The sequence below is a fragment of the Rhipicephalus sanguineus genome, chromosome 3 (assembly GCF_013339695.2).
Source record: "Rhipicephalus sanguineus isolate Rsan-2018 chromosome 3, BIME_Rsan_1.4, whole genome shotgun sequence".
Lineage (NCBI taxonomy): Eukaryota > Metazoa > Arthropoda > Arachnida > Ixodida > Ixodidae > Rhipicephalus > Rhipicephalus sanguineus.
The window spans coordinates 136,339,835-136,359,866 of NC_051178.1; the positions used below are offsets into that span (position 1 = coordinate 136,339,835).

General features: G+C 44.2%; 3 protein-coding genes across 4 annotated transcripts in view; 2 read left to right on the forward strand and 1 right to left on the reverse strand.

Moving 5' to 3' along the window:
• LOC119385891 (Ca(2+)/calmodulin-responsive adenylate cyclase-like) overlaps positions 1–2,292 on the forward strand; it is a 29,154-nt gene extending 26,862 nt beyond the window's left edge. Inside the window, exon 2 of the mRNA XM_037653258.1 lies at positions 2,201–2,292. Coding sequence (XP_037509186.1) covers positions 2,201–2,292 — 92 coding nt within the window. The remainder of the gene's footprint in view (positions 1–2,200) is intronic.
• A 4,626-nt stretch (positions 2,293–6,918) lies between these two features.
• LOC119387234 (partner of Y14 and mago) lies at positions 6,919–11,276 on the forward strand. Its single transcript, XM_037654557.2, has 3 exons — positions 6,919–7,073; positions 8,238–8,331; positions 10,072–11,276. The coding sequence occupies exons 1-3, from the start codon at positions 7,028–7,030 to the stop codon at positions 10,517–10,519; spliced, it is 588 nt and encodes a 195-aa protein (XP_037510485.1). The 5' UTR covers positions 6,919–7,027; the 3' UTR covers positions 10,520–11,276.
• Positions 11,270–19,957, reverse strand: LOC119387235 (biogenesis of lysosome-related organelles complex 1 subunit 1). Of its 2 annotated transcripts, XM_037654560.2 has the most exons (7): positions 19,714–19,956; positions 19,509–19,597; positions 19,370–19,442; positions 19,143–19,275; positions 17,151–17,235; positions 16,175–16,231; positions 11,270–11,407 (listed from the first exon to the last, which is right to left on the reverse strand). In XM_037654560.2, the coding sequence occupies exons 2-6, from the start codon at positions 19,567–19,569 to the stop codon at positions 16,212–16,214; spliced, it is 372 nt and encodes a 123-aa protein (XP_037510488.1). In that variant the 5' UTR covers positions 19,570–19,597; positions 19,714–19,956; the 3' UTR covers positions 11,270–11,407; positions 16,175–16,211. The 2 variants fall into 2 exon arrangements, with proteins under 2 accessions (XP_037510488.1, XP_037510487.1); XM_037654559.2 differs by lacking the exon at positions 16,175–16,231 and having other exon boundaries at positions 19,714–19,957.
• Between the last annotated feature and the right edge of the window lie 75 nt (positions 19,958–20,032).

Consider the following 20,032-nt stretch of genomic DNA (forward strand, 5'->3'; position numbering starts at 1 on the left):
TTAACTTTTCTTTTCGTGAGGTTGGCTCAGCTGTTGAATGAATTAGGTATATGGGAAAGGCAAGCTCTCTGTTACAAGGGGCACAAGTTTTGCTTGCAAATGACAAAAACATGAGTGCTTTTCTATGAATCATATGTCCAATAGGTCGATGTGCTGCAACAATATATATCGACTTTACGCTATTTGACAAGCACATTCTCCTCTTTCAGCATGTGTACTGAGGCAGAAACTGCATCGGTGAGGAGTGTCCACTAAATGCAGGATAATTGTGCCTTTTCACTGTTAAGCTCCAGTTTTATAATGAATTCATTAACTTCTGAAATTAGCAGCATCACCTTTTCGCACATCTGAAATCATTTGTGAACTCCTCGGATGTACAGTCTTCGAATCTTGCATTAGGATCAGTAGTTTTGACTCATGGCCAGGTACACTGTCATGACACAGTGCCGGTAATGTCGTTGCTGTAAGCTCTTGCATATGCTCTGCAGAAACACGTGGGTTTTTTTAATGATGGAGCAGGTCTGCTTGTCTCAAAATCTTTCAGTTTTTAGTTCCAAGTTTTCAGGCTAGGTTTTTCTGTATATCGCTCTTGGTACTGCATGGCTTTGTTGAAATTTACTATCAACGAATGTTTCGTAATTGTGTCACTACAGTTGAACTTTTTTGTTAGTCTTGTGCGAACAGTAAATTTTAGGTTCGAAGTAAATAGTGATTTGGTCGAATTATTTCTAATCGAATTCGAATAGCATATATCACATAAAGAAAAATGAGCATATTTTTTGTGACCCAACTAACCTGCACATTATATTTTAAAATTGAAACAAGGCATATGCAAATGTCATTCTTTTTGGTTCAAAGGGAAGTGTAGGCGACCTTGAATAGTAGCAGGATTTGACTTTCGGTAGAATGCAAGTGATAACCTGTAAAATAAGTTACGTTTTAAAATTTACTGTACCTAGAGCATATAAGCCGATATAACGAGCTGTTAGACTTAAGAAATTATGAATCCATATGACGGCAATTTGTTCGCTTAACCTTGAAGTGAGGCTTCGGGGCAGTGCCGATATCCCCTGGATAGGTGTGTTCACTGTATAGCACCCCTCCACTGCAGTGAAACCGCCTTTACAGGGGGTTACATCTGATTTATATATGTCTATTCGTTCATTTCGAATACTTCGAAATTTAGAATCATTTAAATTTGTTTCGAAGCGAATTCAAAAACTGTAATATTCGTTCGAATATTCAGACTGCTCGAATATTTGCACAAGCCTAATTTTTTCCTTTGGACACTCAATTTGGAAGGGTTCTCATTAACATTTTTTTTTCTTCTATACTTCATAGGTGTTCTTTTCTTCGGCCAAGGGCGGCACCTCCTGCCAGATCTACTTCATGACTCTGAACAAGCCAGGAATGGCCAACTGGTAACCATGGTACCAGCAGGCTGCTGCTTAGAGCCGGCAGGCATTGAACGGCGTTGTTTACAGTTTCCCTCTGGAAAATGTCTCAATTCACCCTGCTCGAGCAAATGCAGCAGTTTTGTTTTCATCTTTCTGCAATCGGTATTTCAGGCTTGGAGAAAAATTGACGGCACTTTTTTTTCTCCCCTCTGATCGAAGCTGAAACCCCCAAGTCAACGAAAATTTGAGCTGCCAGAGGCGATTCAGGCCATTTTTTAGCCTTCGGCATGCTGAACTCGGTAAAGGCTTTGTAGCTGCCTTCAGTGGTAATGCGTTGCATGTGGAGTTCATGAAGTTGCTGCCTCCGGAGTTACTCAACATGGCTGCACCACAAAGAGGAGTCATTTAGCCTCGCCTAGTCCACTACATTTGAAGTTTTGTATTTTCACTTGCGAGTAGTACCATGCCTTTCGAGCCTGATTGAGCTCCACGCAGCCTTGCAATGTGATACCTCCATTAAGTACGTCAATAATTTCACCTACGTCAATTAATTTCATGCAAATCGTTCCTTTGTTGTTTTCTTTTTGCAGTCACCAGGCACACAGATTATGCAACTGTAGCAAATTACGAGTAGACAGATCTAGTATTTAGCAAAGATTTTTTTTTTTTTATCGTCGCCTTGTTTTTGCACAGTGTCAAATGCTATGTTGCTGAAACAGTGCAGTGTTTTGCAGAGTTAAAAAAACTGCTGCATTTGCTACAGTGTGCTTACTTTTGTCTGGAATGCAATTCCCTCGTCGCAGCCAAGCGACGAGCCAATTTTGAAAGTTCATTTGAGGGCCATGCCGTGCTTCTGTCATGTTTGCCAGCTAGCAGCCCCAAGGTGTGCGACTAGCTGCGCTGACTTCACGTAACCTGCTGTTAGCTCCTTCTGCAAGCTCTTGCTGCTCATGATTCATTGTTGATCCGTGAAAGCCGGAAAAAGGAAAGTGCTTTTTTGCCTGAGGGATGCACTCTGTTCTCTAAAGCGTAGCTTCAGTGGCTTAAAAAAACAAAAATAGAAACTGGCAACTGCAACTGTGGCCTTGTTGCAGAGTTGGCAATGTAAAAGTGCACATAGTTACATATCTACATTTCTTTTGTTTGTGCAATACTGCTTGTAGTCGATCTGAGCAGTTGGGCCCTGTACGCTGCTGTCCTTTATACTGCTTGTGTCATTTGTGGTCCAAGGCATGGTTGCTCCTAAGTTTTCTTATATACATATATACATACATATATATACATATATACATAGCAGTGGCATGTGAAGGCTGTTGTCTCCTTGGCTTTTGGTCAATGTCATGACCTGTATTTATCATGTACAGAATTTCTCTATTTATCGTCCCACGCTGAGGGAAAGATGTGCTCTCATCCAATTTTTGTTCGCTCCTCGGATGTCTGTTCTTTTTTTTTAAGTGCCACTCGGCATACAAAGCAACTTGTGTTCTCCCAGCCTCATGCTTGTTGCGACAGTGCTTGACACATCTACACTGGCAGGCCTTTGTCCAGAGTGTGCATGCTAATGACACGGTCTGAATTGCGTGGAGCAGAGTGGGTCGCAGGAATTATAACATGCAGCTTTTGTCTGGGTGGGGTACAACTCGCAAAGGCTGCCAATATAAATTTATTACGTATGTTTGCCCCGTGTCAACCACGACGTGCTGAACGAAGTGCCCGCGAGCATAGAATTATTCACCGGGTACCTTTGCTTATTTCACGGGCCAATCTGATCTGTCTCAAAACGGCATTGGTTTTGGCTCTGTATTGGATTAATATTACCGGCTGTATTTCTGCAGTCTGTTCCTTTCCCTGCCACATATTTTTTGTATGGCAGCGGAATAGGCCGTTTGATACATTGGGACGAACTCTAAGATAGACTCACAGGGCAGTGGGCATGAGCGTAGCACTCAAGCAGCCATTGCAGTTAGTAGTAGAGTATGACACTTATTTTGTTTGCTCAGATTGCACAGTTAGTCGCTGAGCAGAGGGGGAAAGAAACTGGGTTTTTGTTTCTACCTGTGGTGGCCGTAAGAAAAAGTCCCTCTCACTTCCCTGTTCATTATTGTACAGGTGCTAGTCTAACACCCTCCGACTTTGCTCTTCCCTTGCTTATTGCGTGCGCAACCACAGGAGTTTTTGTTGCCCAACCTCAGCGCAAATTCTTGTTTCGTATTTGCTACTGTATTTTATAGTTCAACCCGATGCATTGCCTTTTAGTTCGTGACAGCGGCAGCAGCTTCAATAAACGGGGAAGCTGTGAGGGCCCATGCTTCGCTCCACTGTCGATTTAGTTTGGGGTGAAAAAGTGCCCTCAGCGACAAGTCTGAAGTCGGCTGAAGGAATCGTGCGTTGCTTTTGTCTGATAAGGTCTTGTAGTTGCTCAATACTAACCTAGCTGATCTATTCAAACCGAGCGCTGGGCACAGCCTCTGAATATTCTTCCTTGGAGCTTGCTGCCACCAGTGTGTTTGTGTGCCAGCACTTGGCATGGTGGCATGTGCTATCGTTTTACTTCGTGCCAGTTTTTCACAAACTGCACATCTGGAGCACCCTGCTCAAGGGAGCCTCAACCCTCTTCCTCTTATTTTTTTTTTTTTCGCGCTGCTGTAATTTGCGACAGTGTTTATAACATCTAGATACTGCAAGCTTTTGTATAAGTATCTAGCGGACATTGAGTTATCACAGCTCTACAATGTTCCGTTGTGTTCCTTTTCTTATTGAAGCAAACCCTCCTTCATTTCATGCTGGGGATGGTGTATGTTGACTATATGGATGTTAAAGAACTATTTTCTCTCTAGTTAACCTATTCATGCCCATTTCTCTTAGTGTTCCACATCTGTCTCTGCTCACTTCCTCCTCCCCTCCCGTTACATGTAGTTTTTTATTCATGTTTGCAGTTTGATGGCTTTGTTTTGTTGTCCTAGTTTATTGCAAAGTGGTAAGTGTGACCGTGGAGCTATATTTTGTATATATTGACAGAAGCTCCTTTTGCTTATTATAGTAGGTTTAAAATGGCGAACAAACTCATTCAACAGCAAGCGGGAAGGAATATCGTCAAAGTTTGGTCAGCTTTTACCACAGGCTCACTGCAATGTCAATAATAGTGCCAAAGCCTTCCCCTACCCCCCCCCCCCTCCACCTTTTTTTTTGTTACAGGGCTCTTGTTGCAAGTGGCACTTGATCCCTCTGTGCGTTTATTAGTTTGTTTATTTTTCCATGCGTCCTGCACACGTCAGAGGTGCATCTGATAGTCAACTGTACGCGATGAGAAAATGTGTGTCCATGTATATAAACATATGCGTATGTGACATGATTTTATGAGTAACTGCATCCTTTTGCATATCTGCTTGCTGGAGCATATATGGTACTTTGATAGAAAACTAATAACCTGTAGCTTATTTATGGCTGACCACAGCACGGCTGCAGAGCTTCTGGAAACGTCTTGTGTGTGCATGCTCAAAGGTGTCCCCCTTGACGCTACACGTAAGATACGGTCGTGATTGTATTTCCGAAGACTTTCTCGGACAAGTGATCGGATGTCGTTGGCACTTCACGCCACGCCGCTTGTAGCCGAGGCAGCCAGTCGGCAGCATTAGATGCATAATCGGCGTTTCACACTGCAGTCGTGCTGTGTAGAGAAAAGCTGGAGCGAACCAAGGTGTACAATGGTAGACCCATATCTATTGAGCTACTACTTCACAAGTGTTTGACCAGGGCTATGTATACTGAATGATGATGTGTCATATAAGCCAATCTTTTGCAAGACGTTATCCCAGGAGAACTTTTTTAATGCATCTTTGAGAAAGATTAAAAAAAAAGGAGCAACGACTATGTAACATACACCTGCGATTTTATATGTTTTAGTGATTCTGTCAATAAAGTTTTACAGATTTTTTTCTGGTTTTGTGCCTGGGCAATGTGCACAGCACAACTTTTTGTGGGCCGCACATTTACGATTTGCCTGAGCAGCACGTCGCATTAGCGAGTTGGGTCAGTCAGGTTACCGTGTACAACAGGCTAGACCACAACGACAAGTGGCCACTGCCACTTGTCCTTGTGGTCAGTAATGCATGACCATCTGCTTAACCCACTATATCAATGTATGCATATATATAAAATGCAACCGTCAACTGAAATTTCACTGGATGCTGAACAACCCAGGCGATTTCCCATTTCCTGCCATATCTTGGACACTATTGAAGTGAAACGCCCCTGGCGACACTCGTCATGCAATCTTAGACTCCTGGAAGCATCCAGGGCTGTTCCTTCTACCATCGAGAAGCTATGCTTTTACCCAGCAGGAGTTGCCTTGCGCTCTGCATTGTGCTGACATGACATACTTGCGTAGAACATTGCCCAATGATTCCAAGCAGAATGCTCACCTGGGTTATCACCGTCAATGCATTACTTCAGGTGAAACAGCCAACTTTTTGCAGGTCCACAGGCATGCGTCCCTAATCCCATGCCACGCGAGAGCTGCCACCCTTTCCGGTGCACTCTTCTATCCCTTGCATTTCTTCTGCAAGGAGGTTGTCTCTGTTGCAGAGATCAAAAAAAAATTGAGGCATTTAAGCATCTACGCACTAGTGGTGCGAAGAGTGAGGAAACAACTCAGCTGGTGGCCTTCCCCTCCTCCCTCACGTCCCTTCCCTACCCTCTTGCTCTAACATATACAAGGCTATGCTATGCTTTACCCTCCTTTCCGTCCTCAAACTTGCATCACTCGTCCTCACCCTCACTTTCCTCTACTAAGGCTATGCTATGTTTTACCCTTTCCCCTCCTTTCCAGTCTCACCATCGCATCACTCCTCACCCATTTCCCTTTCCCACCCCATGTTATACTGTACTATACATGGCTATGCTATGCTTAACCCTCCTCCTCAGCCTCTCTTCTCTTTCCTACCCCCTTGCTATACTTACTATACATACATGGCTATGCTATGCTTCCACTTCGTTTTGCATAGCTACGCCGAGTTTTGAGCGGTCGCCGGCCACGGACAGAACTCGCGTCTTAAACGGCTCCGCTGTTAAAACCCTTTACCACGAGTCACGGGAGCGCGCAGCGGATTAAGCGAGAGAAATGGGCATGCGTGCTCCCCCCAGTGTCTTCGCACAGATCATGCCAAAACGTGCGCTCAGATTACGTTGTCCCATTCATATGTGTGCATAAAAATTTGCTTACTAGAACCTTTATGGGTGATCTCTTAGGGTGTACAAAACTTGTGTATATATCTCATCAGTGATCACGCCGACTGCGCTTGTGTACACATGCCACATGCTTCCACATTTCCCCAATCAATATGGAACGATATCACTGCTGCCTGTTGCCCAGTCCACACTCGAGGTTTGTTTCTTTTCCATGAAGAGGCGATATGGCACAGTCCAAAAAGAGAAACGTACGGTAAAGCAGCCTCGACTCTCTAGCAGCATTTGGTCATCAGGATGTCGACCGTAAGCCTGGCCACGCTCCACTGCATGCCGTGCAGAAATTTCCTCGGAATACGTAAGATCCATAATTTTAAAATAAAAAACAAGGTAAGCTCACTTGAAACGTTTCCGTTTACGAGCACCAGGGGGCTACGACAATCACGATGGCGTCGACCGAGATGGCCGCATTGTATGCGACGGACGAGAAAGGTATTCTTGCTGCGCAAACTTTGTGCATGCATGCAAATGTAGCGTGAGCTACGTAATATCAAAGCTACGACGCGACTGCATTGATTATGCTGAGACTTTAACCCATTGTCGCCGCCGATCTTCTATTTACATCTGTGCAGCCACGGCGTGCTTACCCGGCGCTTTGGCTAGGACGACGTTGTTTTTGTGCGTTAACCATGTTGCTTGTTTTTGTTCTGTTCTTTCAACAATTTTGAAGAGACGCGTGTGCGAAAACCACAGCGTAGTCGAGATTGGCGCCGTGGAAGATCGCGCCCCAGCTGTGAAGCCATGCATTTTTATAGTCCGCAAGCGAGTGCCGGCGCAATCCTTTCGTGACATGCACAGTTGGCCTCAATGCTTGCAGGGTAATAATTGGTTCCCTAGAGTGCAGGGACACTTCCCTCGAGTCTCCTGCCTCAAAAAATCGCGTGTTCGTCTTGTTTAGGTGCAGAGACGGTCGGTAGCATTGCGCCGGTGTTTCCAAAGTACGACTTCGTAGAGCACGTATCGGTGTCAGTGGAATGGTTTCAAAAATAACCGTGGAAAAATTAGCGATGGGGGTAGGTCTGCATGCGACCGGCCAAAAATAAGCGCTTGGTCCTCATATTCCGCGGTTAAAGTAAGACGGTTCGGTTTGAGCTCGCTGTGCCTGTTTCGTAGAGTTCATATTTTATAAAATTTGTTCAACGAATGTAGAATTAGACAGAAGAAAAAAAATCGAGGTGTCTATCAGCAGTGTCACTTCCGTTCCCATTTCACTCGATGCATTTCGCAAAGATGTGTTTTGCATTCTCGAAAATGGTAAGAAACCAACACTCGCACACTTTCCGTTTTTTTTTTTTTTTTTAATCTCTTATGCACTTATGCCGTGATCGAATGCAACTTCATCCTTATAGTATGAAACATTGGTAAATAGAGTTGGTGTGTGAAACTCCCGAGTAGAGGTGGTTGTGATTCATGCATCGTCCTGAGAAATGGGTGTGCGTAATGCACTTAGGAGGTATGGTCTCGAAGCAAAGTGGGTCAATGATATCATGATGTATGCAGTGGAAGTAGTTATTACCAAGTATCTCCAGTCTTCTACGTGCCATGTAGAGAGAGTCGACACTGATGTTGCTTTCTGATCATAAAAATCTCTTGCAGGCTCCTATATACCGGCAACACAAAGACCTGATGGGACTTGGCGCAAGGCCCGGCGCGTCAAAGACGGCTATGTTCCCCAGGAAGAGGTCCCCTTGTGAGTTCAAACAAAAACAAAACATTCTATATAAACGTTAATGAGGTGTGCAAGGGACATAAATTTTAACTTCTAAGGGCCTGGTAACTAAGCTGTTTATGAAGCGTTGATATTGCTGCCGACATACAGCGGCATTGACACAATCAAAGCTGTGATTACTGTTAGCGTAAATGTTAATGCCGACAGAATAACGCAAGTTAGTAGGTGTGTTACAGGACTACTCGAGATGAGCAAATATGATTGCTCATATTGAAAGTAGGTAGTGTTTACTGGTGTTAGCCAGTTAATGGAATTACATTTTTGTTGTGCATGTGATCAGACAAGAAATAAATGAATAAATGCCTAACCTTTGCCTTCTACCCCATGCAGGCATGTTGTATGATATTTGGGCACACAAAATACTTCTCCCACACATCGAGGCAGCCATGTTCATGGAGCAATGGCGTTCATATCCCCATGCCTGAGCTTGCCTTCAGCGAAATTCTGTAATGTGTACCAGTCGAGTCAGACTTGACCAGCTTGTATTGAAGTTTGCATAACCAAGAAATCACGTATAAGAATCTGTGGTGCAGATAACCTTGGCTGTTTTGCATACACACTTTAAAAGGGTCCAGACTGCGCCTTGGGCTAGGTTAAAAAACAAATTCTACGAACCGCGGACACTGCTATGAACAGCTCAGCCAAATTTTGTAGTCGTACACGACACGTAGTGTTTGCAAGCGGAGTGCAAAGTTGCCACTTTCTCAAGTTCCCTCTTCTCATACAGAGGCCCATCCTTGCACTCTTTGAAGCTGCTGGCATTGGCTTTACCTCATCGTTAAAGCAGATTGCTGCTATTGGCCAATAGCTGACCTAAATCAAGAGTGGGGCGTTTCAATCAGATACGCTTCTTGCCACTGGGTGCCACCACGCGCCTGCACCGTGCTAAGTAGTGTGCTAAAATTACACAGCAGCAACACCAATACGCACTGGAATCACCCAGGGAGTGAGCGAAGGCATTTCATGACTTGCACTCAAGGTCATGACGTATGCTGATGTAGCTTCTTGCCCCTTTGCCATTCAACACCCCTCACCTCCACAGTGTAGCTTCCAGCACACTCTTCTGGACGAAAGAAGAGAGAAAGCGCTTGAATAACTCCGCTCATTCTTTGTGAATTCGAAAAATTTTTGCAGGCAATCAATTCGCGAGGCAATAAACTCCAATATTGACATCATTCGACGATTACTTTAAAAAATGGTTGAGGACCCATTGAGGGCTGTACAAATGTTTCAACATTGCACCTGTTTTTGAAAGAGAGAGATATGAACTTTAATAAAATTCTGGGGACATTAGCATGGTCGATTACCTGGTATGCTGCAGCAAGTGCTGGGTGGCAATTATGGTATACACAGTGATCACAAGCACAAATCATACCAGTCCGCCTTTTTCATGTTCCTGTGCTGCCCTCTGCTGTGGAATGGTGATCTGCGATCGCCGGAACGAAAGCCTCAGAGAACGCAAGTTGTGGCGGGTGGGGATCATACCAAAATGTTTTGAGACTTTTCCACTTGGGGAAGGTTGCATGTGCCGTGTCACCTTGAAAAAGGTGGATTTGGAAATGAAGGTAACTGTATGTGCAACAGTCACCTGTGGGAGGCTTTGACTTTATAGTAGGTTGCAAATTCTGAATGTTGCATATCTTACTTGGAAACACTAGTCTTCTGTAACATAAATGTATTGGTTTTGTTTGCGCCATACAGGTATGAGAGCAAGGGAAAATTGTGGGCGAAGAGCCAGTCCGGGCCCAAGTACCCTGTCGGTCTGTCCAAAGCAGAGATTGAAGAGTATGAGGCTAAACAAGCAGCACAGCAGCAGCCAGATGCGGCAAAAAAGAAGAAGAAGAAAAAGAAGGGGGCTGCCAAATCTGCCGAGGCGTCTGCATCTGAAGTTGCCGTGGACCAGTTGGCCACTACATTGGAGTGTCAGGCCAAGATAGAAGAACCGGCGCAGCCATCGTCATCCGCTTGCGCTGACCCGGCCAAGAAGCTGCGCAACTTGCGCAAGAAGCTGCGCGACATAGAGCAGCTGAAGAGAAGAATAGAGTCCGGTGAGCTGGCCAACCCGGAACCAGAGCAACTTGAGAAAGTGGCACGCCAGGAAGAGATAGAGGCACAGATAGAGGAGCTCGAACTCGACGGTATCGAATGAGAAGTGCACCAGAAAGACCAGCAGCTTGGCACACCCTACCCCTGAGCCCTACCCGAGCATGTGCCAGTGGCACGTCCCTTTCTGCTGGCCGTAACGTGCCACCACTTCTAGGGACTGCTGCGGCAGTACCACGTACGCACCAGAGAAGCCGTGCCGAGATGCCACTGGCCGCGCTCGTGTGTCCTCCCCATGAAAGGGTGTGCTGCTCTGGTTGATCATCGAGACGCAGTCCTGGACACTGTGGCCTCTCTCCGAGCAGACCTCGCCACCAACCCATTGTCACGGACATTGTGCCGATTTGTGCACGAGCCACCTCAACCATAGGGCACTTGCAAGGTTTTTCATGCAGCTGCCCCATTCCCATAATCATTCTTGCACTTTCCCATACGATGACTCTCTTCTTATCCCCTGTCAATGCCAGCTGGAAGCAGCCGCCCCCATTCTGTTGTTTAATAATCGGGCGACTCAAGGGAACCTTATGTTTGGCCCAGTCCAAAAGGCTCAGGAACTGGTCACAAGGCGATCTCCCATGTGCAAGACTCTTGCATTTTCATCCTATGTTATCATGTTACTTAACGTGTACAACACAAATGAACGATCAGCCTGGCCCAACGAGAGAAATGAAATATTGGGGAAAGATGACGTCTTGATGTGCTGAGTGCACTAACACCATGCTGCAAGATGACCCAAAGAGTGAGAGACATATCTTTTTTGTAAGCATGAACTCCATAAGAGACCTTCACTCAACAGTACAGAAAAGATGAACTTTTAACTTTTATTGTGCCATCTGCTCGCAAAGAGCTGTCTTAAGTCATGCAGATGTCCACAAGCTCGTTGTTGTAGCTTTGAGAAAGGCGGCTGGCTGAACAAGCTGATCTGAAAGAAAAGCTGCAAAGAATATGAGGTTAGTTGCTGCAGTTTCCAGACATTTTACAAGCCTCAAAACGGGACATTTTGATAGGTTGATATAATGGGCTCTTGTAGATGAAAAACAGAATAGGTCCGCATGTAATAAAAACAATTAAAAACAAGTGTTTCAACAAACCAATAAAGTGTTAACAAAACAGTGTTTGCAGTGTGATGTCATTTCTTAAAAGCACAAAAAAGATAAATAGCTTTCCCAAATTCAGGAGAGCATAGTGTTGGCTTTCAATCAAGGGCTAGCACAGTGCTCAACTCAGTCAAGTGAATAAAGGACCTCCAGAATTGAGGATAGCTTGACAATACAGAGGTCATGTTAGCAAGCAGTTAACACAATGGTTTTAACACAATAGCATCAAAGACCTCGTTTCGCAGAAATTTTGATGTTGGCATAGTTGTGAGCGAAAAATCTGTGTTCCATGAGCGAAAATTCGAGATAGATGCAAATAAGCAAATAGTTTTAAATATCTTCGGTTTGAGTGGGAATAGAACTCGGGACTTCTGCATGGCAAGCAAGTGTTCTGCCACAGAACCACGCCCGTGCTCGAAATTGCTTCGGAAAAAACCACTATATGAATGTTACGTAGACTAGTGCAAGTAGTGTCATTAACACACGCAATATTAATTGGCAAAACCATAGAATCACACCAGGTGTCAAACGTGATTTGTGTGAGGTGTGGCTGGTTTAAAGGCCAATCAATTACAAAGCACACACGCACAATTAACTGTCATCAACAACATATGCACCTGCACAGGTGAACGTGTTGCCTTACAGACACTTAGTGGGTACCTTGTCCAATTCACAAAAGGAAGAACTACCTACATTGTAGTGGGCACTTCGCAACTGTACTTGCAGTAGGCATTCTAGGATAGCTTGAAAGGGCCAGTTTACAGCCACACAGACGTTCCTTTCCTTGTGGCAAAGTCCATCGAGAAGCGAAGAAGCAAGTCTAGCAGATGTAGTCCAATTATGCTATCGCGTTCTACTCTTGAGGGCGAAGCGCAAGCGCCCTCCATGTTTTTCATTTAACGCAAGTGCTTTTATGGCTCCCATTGGCTTTGAAAGGTAGTAAGTCATAAAAGGTACTGTGCGCATGTGAAATTCTGGGGTTTTATGTGCTGAAACCACAATATGATAGGGCCCACTGAAGTGAAGAACTCCAGACCAATCATGACCACCTGAAGTTCTTAACATGCACTTAAATTTAAGTACAATGGAATCTTGTTGATACGATTCTGCATCTTACGTTTCTTGGCCTAATACCTTTTTCTTTTTATTGCCAGCTAACATCCCTTAGAAATTTATTTTATTTATTTATTTAACAATACTGTAGGTCTTCTGCAGACCCATACAGGAAGCGGGCATACATCATCACAGGTAACCAATTAGATACAAAGTTCAGGAAATACAATATCTTGTGGGACGATACGCACAACAGCGAAACACTTGAAAAACTACGCATGAAAAACAATATATATGTACAAAAGATTACAAAGCACCACTGCAAAACACGTTTTTCGTTATCGCAACAACAAGAACAGCAAAATGTAACTATACTGGCTCTGTTAACTGCTCCACAAAAGAACAAAATTCATCAATATTTGTAATATTAACAGCTTCACCTGGAAGCGCGCTCCAAGCGGTGACAGCGCGAGGGGAAAAAGGAATATTTAAACACATTGCTGTAGGCACTGAAGGGACGTATACATTTATCATGGTTCGTCCTACTAGAACGGCGGCCAGGCGGATGAATATAGTCGTCTTTCATGTATTTATGAAATGCACTTTCATGTATTTAATACCATCACATTTTTGCCCAAGATTAGATAATAGTCTGCGAAAGTGGATCTTGAGCAATATATCTAGAGGGAGAGAGAAAAAACGTTTATTGATAAGTGGCCAGTTAGCGAAGGTGGGAGGGTCCCTTATTCCAGGAACCCTCTGGCCTGGACCGCCCGCCAGGCCCACGCGACGAGTTGGCGCTGGTCGACCAGGTCTGGCTTGGAGATCGCAGTCTCCCACGCTTCACTGAAGAGGTTTGGGTCTGCATCTGTTGTTGCTGCCTGTAGGGCTGGGTTGCTTCCTTTGCATCGCAGTAGAAGGTGTGCTAGGGTGTCTTCCACATTGCGGTGTGGGCAGGTGTAGTCACATGATGTTGGTTTTATGTGGTGCAATAGGATGCCGTGAGTGGATGAATTGCTTTGAAGTCGCCTGTAGTCCGTGCCTTCGTCTCTTGTGAGTTTGGATGTGGGGAAGGGTATAACCTGCGTTCAAGCCGCTAGTGCTGCAGCAGTGTATGGTAATTTAGTGGTACTGATTCTGTTTCGTCTGATGTTCTGTGTGAGAGGTGCCTCGGATCTCGTGCGGGGAAGCCCGGTTGATGCATTTACGGACCGTGGTGTGTGCGGCTTCATTCCCCTACAGGCCCTTGTGACCCGGAACCCACACGATGCAGGTGTAGGGGGAGGAGTGTCGACGCGTTTTAGTTTCTTTATCGCTCTCGTGGAGATCCTGCCTTCAGATAGTAGTTGCGTGCCGCTGTTTGGGAGTCGGTGAAGATCACCATAGGCGTGTTCAGGGTTCCCCTTCAGGGGGGGGGAGGTTCGTCGCAGCGCCCCCCCCCCCCCATTATGTCAATAGCCATGATCTGCGTATTGCAAAGCTGCTGAGGCTGCAGCAGCGTCGATTTTGCGGTAAAAAGGTTGCTGCCAGGCGATCTTTTCACCACAAAAAGAAGAAAGTGCAGCGCCAACTGATCAGCTACTTCAATGTTGCTCAATCGAAGCGAGTTGGTGACAGAGTATGCATATTTTGCTCCCTTTTTTAACTTTACGATTTTTGCATAATACATTTTATTTTCCAGTTCTCATGAAAAACATATCAACGAGATTCCACTGTGCATGGGTGTTCTTGAATTTTGCCCCCATTGAAATGCAGCCACCATGGCGAGAAATCGAACTGGTGTCTTTTGAGCTTAGCAACGCAACACGTTATATGCTAAGCTACAAGACGGGTTATCTTGGGCATACATTCAATTATTTATTCATTACTGCAAACCACAATGGGTTCAAGCAGGAAAGGGCAAAATGATAAGAACCACCACTGCTAAAACGTGTCAATGAAGATGATAAATACGAAAGTGGTTCAAATGCAAAAGGGAACGTACAATGCATTAGGATAGCAAGGAAACTACAGAGTTAAGCAACAATGAATTATGTGGCAAGGAATTCCAGCTTTCTATTGTTCTAGGGAAAGAGTACCTACAACTGTATGTACATACAAAAATGCCTTGCACAATAATGCTCTTATAGAGTCTTTTCTTTACATCATATCCTTCTGGCTTTACAACAAACTGAGCAAAATAAAGTGAATAGAAGAAGTTCAGTCTTGCGAACTTACATCTATCCTCCAACAAGTCTATCTTAGCCAAGGAGAGCATCTCAGATGGAGAACTCTGCACTTAAAGAAACTATAGATAAATTGGGCAGCTAGGAATTCAAATTTTTCTAGCTCATTTTTGCCAGTAGCTGCATAGGGCTGTGTAGAGGGTTTGGCTAATAATCTGTATGCCTCTAATCTTAACTCACAGGTAGAGCTGCCCAATTTCTGCTTTAAAAATCCTAATTTGCACTTAGTGTCGGAGCAAACATTACCTATATGTTTTGACCTCTTTAGGTGGGAAGTGATCACAACAACCAAGTACGTACCTATACGCTGGTTAACATGTGTCAGCGCCTTTTCACGGATACTGCGCATAAACTCACACTTCTTAATTTTGTTAGTAATGCAAAGGCACATGGTCATTAGTGATGCAAAGGTACAGTTTCCCAGAAGCTGAAGGTTTCTCCATTTAATGTCATTTCATCACTTCGGATTTAAGGTTATGGAAGATAACACCGTCTACAAATAATTTTATGGGTGCACAATGTTCAAGAGCAGAAATGAAATCATTAATATATATGTCAAACAGCACAGAGCCCTACACAGACTCCTGGGGTACTCCGGAAAGAACACCTAGTGGACAACAAACAAGAGCAATTAATATTGACGTATTGCTTTCATTTACTTATGTGCAATGCGACTTAATAATATGGTGGCACACCTATAGCGTCCATTTTTGATACACGTTGACATGAGGCACCTTGTCATAGGCTTTGGAGTAGTCCAAAAAAACACAGAAACTCCTCCTACATCAACTGTGCGGGCTAACTCATGAATTATTGTTGCAAGTTGGGTGAAAGTAGAAATGCCACAATGATACTATTCTGATCGAAAAATCTAGGCATTTAGCTATGTATTCAAGCAACTGCATAGGATACATGTCAGTGATCTAGGGCATTAAATTTGACAGCTACTCCCGTGAACCACTAGCTTCTTTTTTTTTCTTTGGATCAAAAAACTCTAGTCTTTCGTTTCTTAAATCACATAATACCGGGTCCATGTTGGGCTCAAGTAGGGGTATTGGAAGATGTTACAATGAATGGCTGCAGTAATGCTGCAGCAGTGAAAGCTGACGTCAAGACATTGCAACACAGTCTTTTTGGGAGCCTTCACCAAGAACAGACAGTCACAACATGACATAGGTGCATTTGAGCGAAACTGGAGGCCAGCAAAGAGACCACTAACTTCTGAGGAGTGTGAGCTACATCACTGTCTGATGTGTCGGTAATCAGGTTGGCACACATCTGTGAAGGATTTCTCTCTCATTGGGTACCTATATATGAACAGCATACCTGCTCGCACTGGTTGGCATGGACAGATCTCAAATGTTCAGGATCCCTGCTGACCAACTAGAAAAGAAAGTGGTATTGAAATTATTGTGTATTAGAAAAAAAAAGTCACAGTTTCGCTGCAAGGGCGAAGCAATGAATGCGATAGCAAGAAACTAATGCTATACGAAGTGAGGCTCGCCAATGGATACTCTCAGTTTGAACAGCGCTCCTGTTGCAAAGGCGGCCGAAGCAGCGAAGGAAACTAGCGTGCTTCAAGTGTCGAGCTGTGACACTTGATAGTCCGCGCTCATCTTCTGTTTGTTCGTTTAGCGGCGTCCCTTAAGCTCGAGTGACTTTGGTACGCTTTGGTACTTTCCTTGGCGTTATTGTCTGTTAGTTCTCATTAATATTGTGCCTAACAAAGAAAACGAGCCCTTAAGAGTCATCTTCTTTCCTTCATTTGGTACGCTCCATAAACATGAGCGCAGACATTACGGTGAAAGCTGGAAACATCCCTCTTCCCCTCACCACGAGAAAACCGCGCGAGCAGCCAGCGGAAGGGCAAGGTTCTCCCTGCGCAAATATAAGAAGAAGCGAGCGAGCTCGCCAACGATTTTTAAATGCGCTCGTCGCGCTCCTAGCGCCATCTCGCTGGTAATGAAGAAACGCTTATAAGCGCCTGCCGTCTCCGAGTCCGTTCAGCGGTAAAGGGTGTGTATATAACGCTCGCTGTTAGCTACGTGGAGGATCTGCGTTTCGTGGCGTAGTGGTTAGCGCCACTCGCTGCGGAGCAAGAGGTCCCTGGTTCGATTTCACGCTTCGGAAGCATTTTTCTGAATTATTTTTCTTTGGGGCTTTTATATATATATACATACTTATACATATACGGTGCATGACGGCGACGGCAAAATCCAGCCAAGACTGTCCATATAATTGCTATCGCAATAAAATGTAAGCAGCCACACATATCTGCATACAAAGCATAAGGGCTAATTACCTTTGTAAGCATACTCCAATGCACTGGACACAGTCCGCATGTCTGCTTCAATGCTTTTGGCCCAGTTTTCAATGTCGCCAAGTTCCTGCATGTTAAGTAGGCATATTAAATATGTCTTGCATACATTTGAAAACGTTTGTATTTCATTTATGCAGACATATTCCCTTACGACTTCCAATGCCTTGCTACCTATCGCAAACCGCTGTTCTCTGCTGAGAATGTCAAACATTACTTTAGTTTTCGACCCACCATTTTTCTTTGCCTGTCCAATCCAGTAATCATTGTTTGCGATTCGTCCCCCAAGTTACTCGGCAAGGCAATGTCATCAGCAAATCGCAGGTTACTAAGGTATTCTCCATTAAATCTTATCCACAACTGTTCCCAATCCAAAGCTCTGAAAACCTCCTGTAAACATGCAGTGAACGATATTGGAGCGATAGCTCCCTACTTTACACCCTTCTTTATTGGGATATTATTGTTTCGTTTATGGAGAGGAAAATGATAGGTTTAACATTAAGGGACAAGAAGACAGCAGAGTGGGTGTGAGAGCAAGCGTATGTTAAGGACATCTCAGTCAAAATCAAGAAGAAATGGGAAGGGCATGTAGCGAGAAGTCAAGATAACTGCTGGTCTTTAAGAGTAACAGATTGGATTCCAAAAGAAGGCAAGCATGCCAGGTTGAGGCAAAAGGTTTAGGTGGGCAGATGATATTAAGAAGCTCACAAGCAGAACATGCCCACAGCAAGCACGGGATCGGGTAAACTGGAAAGGCATTGGAAATGCCTTTGCCCTGCAGTGGGCGTAGTCAGGCTAATGATGATGTATCGTGCCTTAGTGTTCCAGGTTTTTAAGATGTGCCGCAAATACGATTTCCCTCTAAGTAACACTAAGATGCTTTGAAAAGTGCTATTTGTTGTGGAACATACAGCTTTTCTATTAACTCAAACAAAAATAAATGCTTACAATATTAAACAGTTTAATTGTGACAATTTGTATTCCAAAAGCAACAATGCCACTTCATCACTGTAATTTTCTCTTGAAGACGTTTCATGACCAACAAAAAAACCTTTTCAATGAAAGTTCATAAGTTTTCGAAAAATGCATGTGCTTTTCGCCAGCCCACTGTCAGAAAACGATACATGGGCAACAGAAATAGATAAGTTTTGGCATAGCATCTGTAGTACAAGAACAAAACCTACCATAAAAGTTTAGTTTATAATGAAATGAATGCTTCACACTTGGAAATTTCGGGCTCAGCCAAAGGTATAAGCCAATGGCCACACAAGTGTATTCTAACGTGGCACTTAGAGAGTTATGCATTGCAAACAACAACCTCTTCTTAAGGTGCTCCATTATGGTGCCAACTGCCAACTCACCACGTTTTGCAGCAATGAACACGACATTCCGTTACACCGTCCTAATGAAGATGGGAAAATGAGTGTAGTTGTGTCGGTGTGAGTATTAACAGTGTAGGCAGAGTGCCAAGTGTGTGGGCATGCGGCCTATAATTATTGCTATTTGCAGATGGCATCACGTGGTCCTCAGAAATGGGGAGCATATGAATCAAGTTCTTTATAGTCCTGACATTGCAGAAATAAAGCAACGTTATACGCGTTGCTTTATTAAAAACACAGTGTAACTACGCATCCTTACCTTGTGAAAGGTCGGCAGGCTTTTCAGCCATCAGTAACATTCTACAGCTCTCACCAGAGACTGTGAAAACTACATACTGCTGCGCTACGTTGATATTTTGCATCAAAGTCAGAAAACGGCGAGCACACTGATTTGTCTTTGACACTCCAGCAAATATGAATTCAAGATGTCAGTAGACTGGTGGTGATTTCCACGGTATTGTCTGCTTTGAGCACACGGTGCACTCTGCATGGCTTTGACGCAGTATGTTTCGAGTGTTCATTGAATATGTTTCGTTTGGTCACACTTGGGAAGCCTTCTGTTCAATGCCCACAGCAGCGAAAAATGTGCATATCTTACCTTTAGCGCATGGTTGAAGTTGTCTACCAAATGGAGCCAGTTGGCTGCTTGCTTGCTGAAGTTGGTTGCATTAGTATGCAGCTGCTTGGCTTCGGCATCTAGCTTTCGCTGGTTCAAGTAGGCTTGTGCTACTCTGTAATTAAGAGGCGGTTAAATTTAAGGGCAGCCGTATGTGTGATTAACGCAAAATTCACTTGAGAAATTAAAACGTCCCATGCATGGCTCACCCAACGTTAAGATGATCTACCATAGCCGCTGTCAGCGCGCTTGCAGCAGCGGTGGCCTCCTTTTTCTTTCGTTCTGCAAAATGCAAACGTTGCACTGTTCAATTACGAGGGAGGGACACTCAGCAAAATCACTGCACACCTTGTTCTTCCCTTCTCAAATGCTGCCGCTGTTGATGTTCTTTTAAGAGGCTCGACAGCATGTTGAATGGAAACTGCAGCACTCGCTAGCTGCAAAACGAATTTGAAATTTGTGCACTCAGTCATTGCTGGTATGTGCTGCACACACACACGTAGGAGCGGAGGCATTGTAGGAGCCCACCATGACTGTATAACTTTTAGCTCACCTGTTTACCAGAATAAGAATACTCGCTGCGTTTAGCTGATACACTGAGCACTGATGACGGAATCGAAACTCAAAGCTGCTACCAACTCATGTTCGTAAAACGAAAGCAGTATCAGTCAAGGTGTTGCATTATCAAAGAAGCGATTGCTCGTTAAAGTGTCTGGACGGTTAACTGGTTAACTCATCTTGCTGAAATCACTCATGTCGTGAAAAGAGATAGCATGAATAACAGTTTTGGTTCTTTTCACAACCACACAGTCATGTGACTAGTCCACCCAATCACGGGTGACGCTCCATGGGTTCCGCCTCCTCTACGTTGT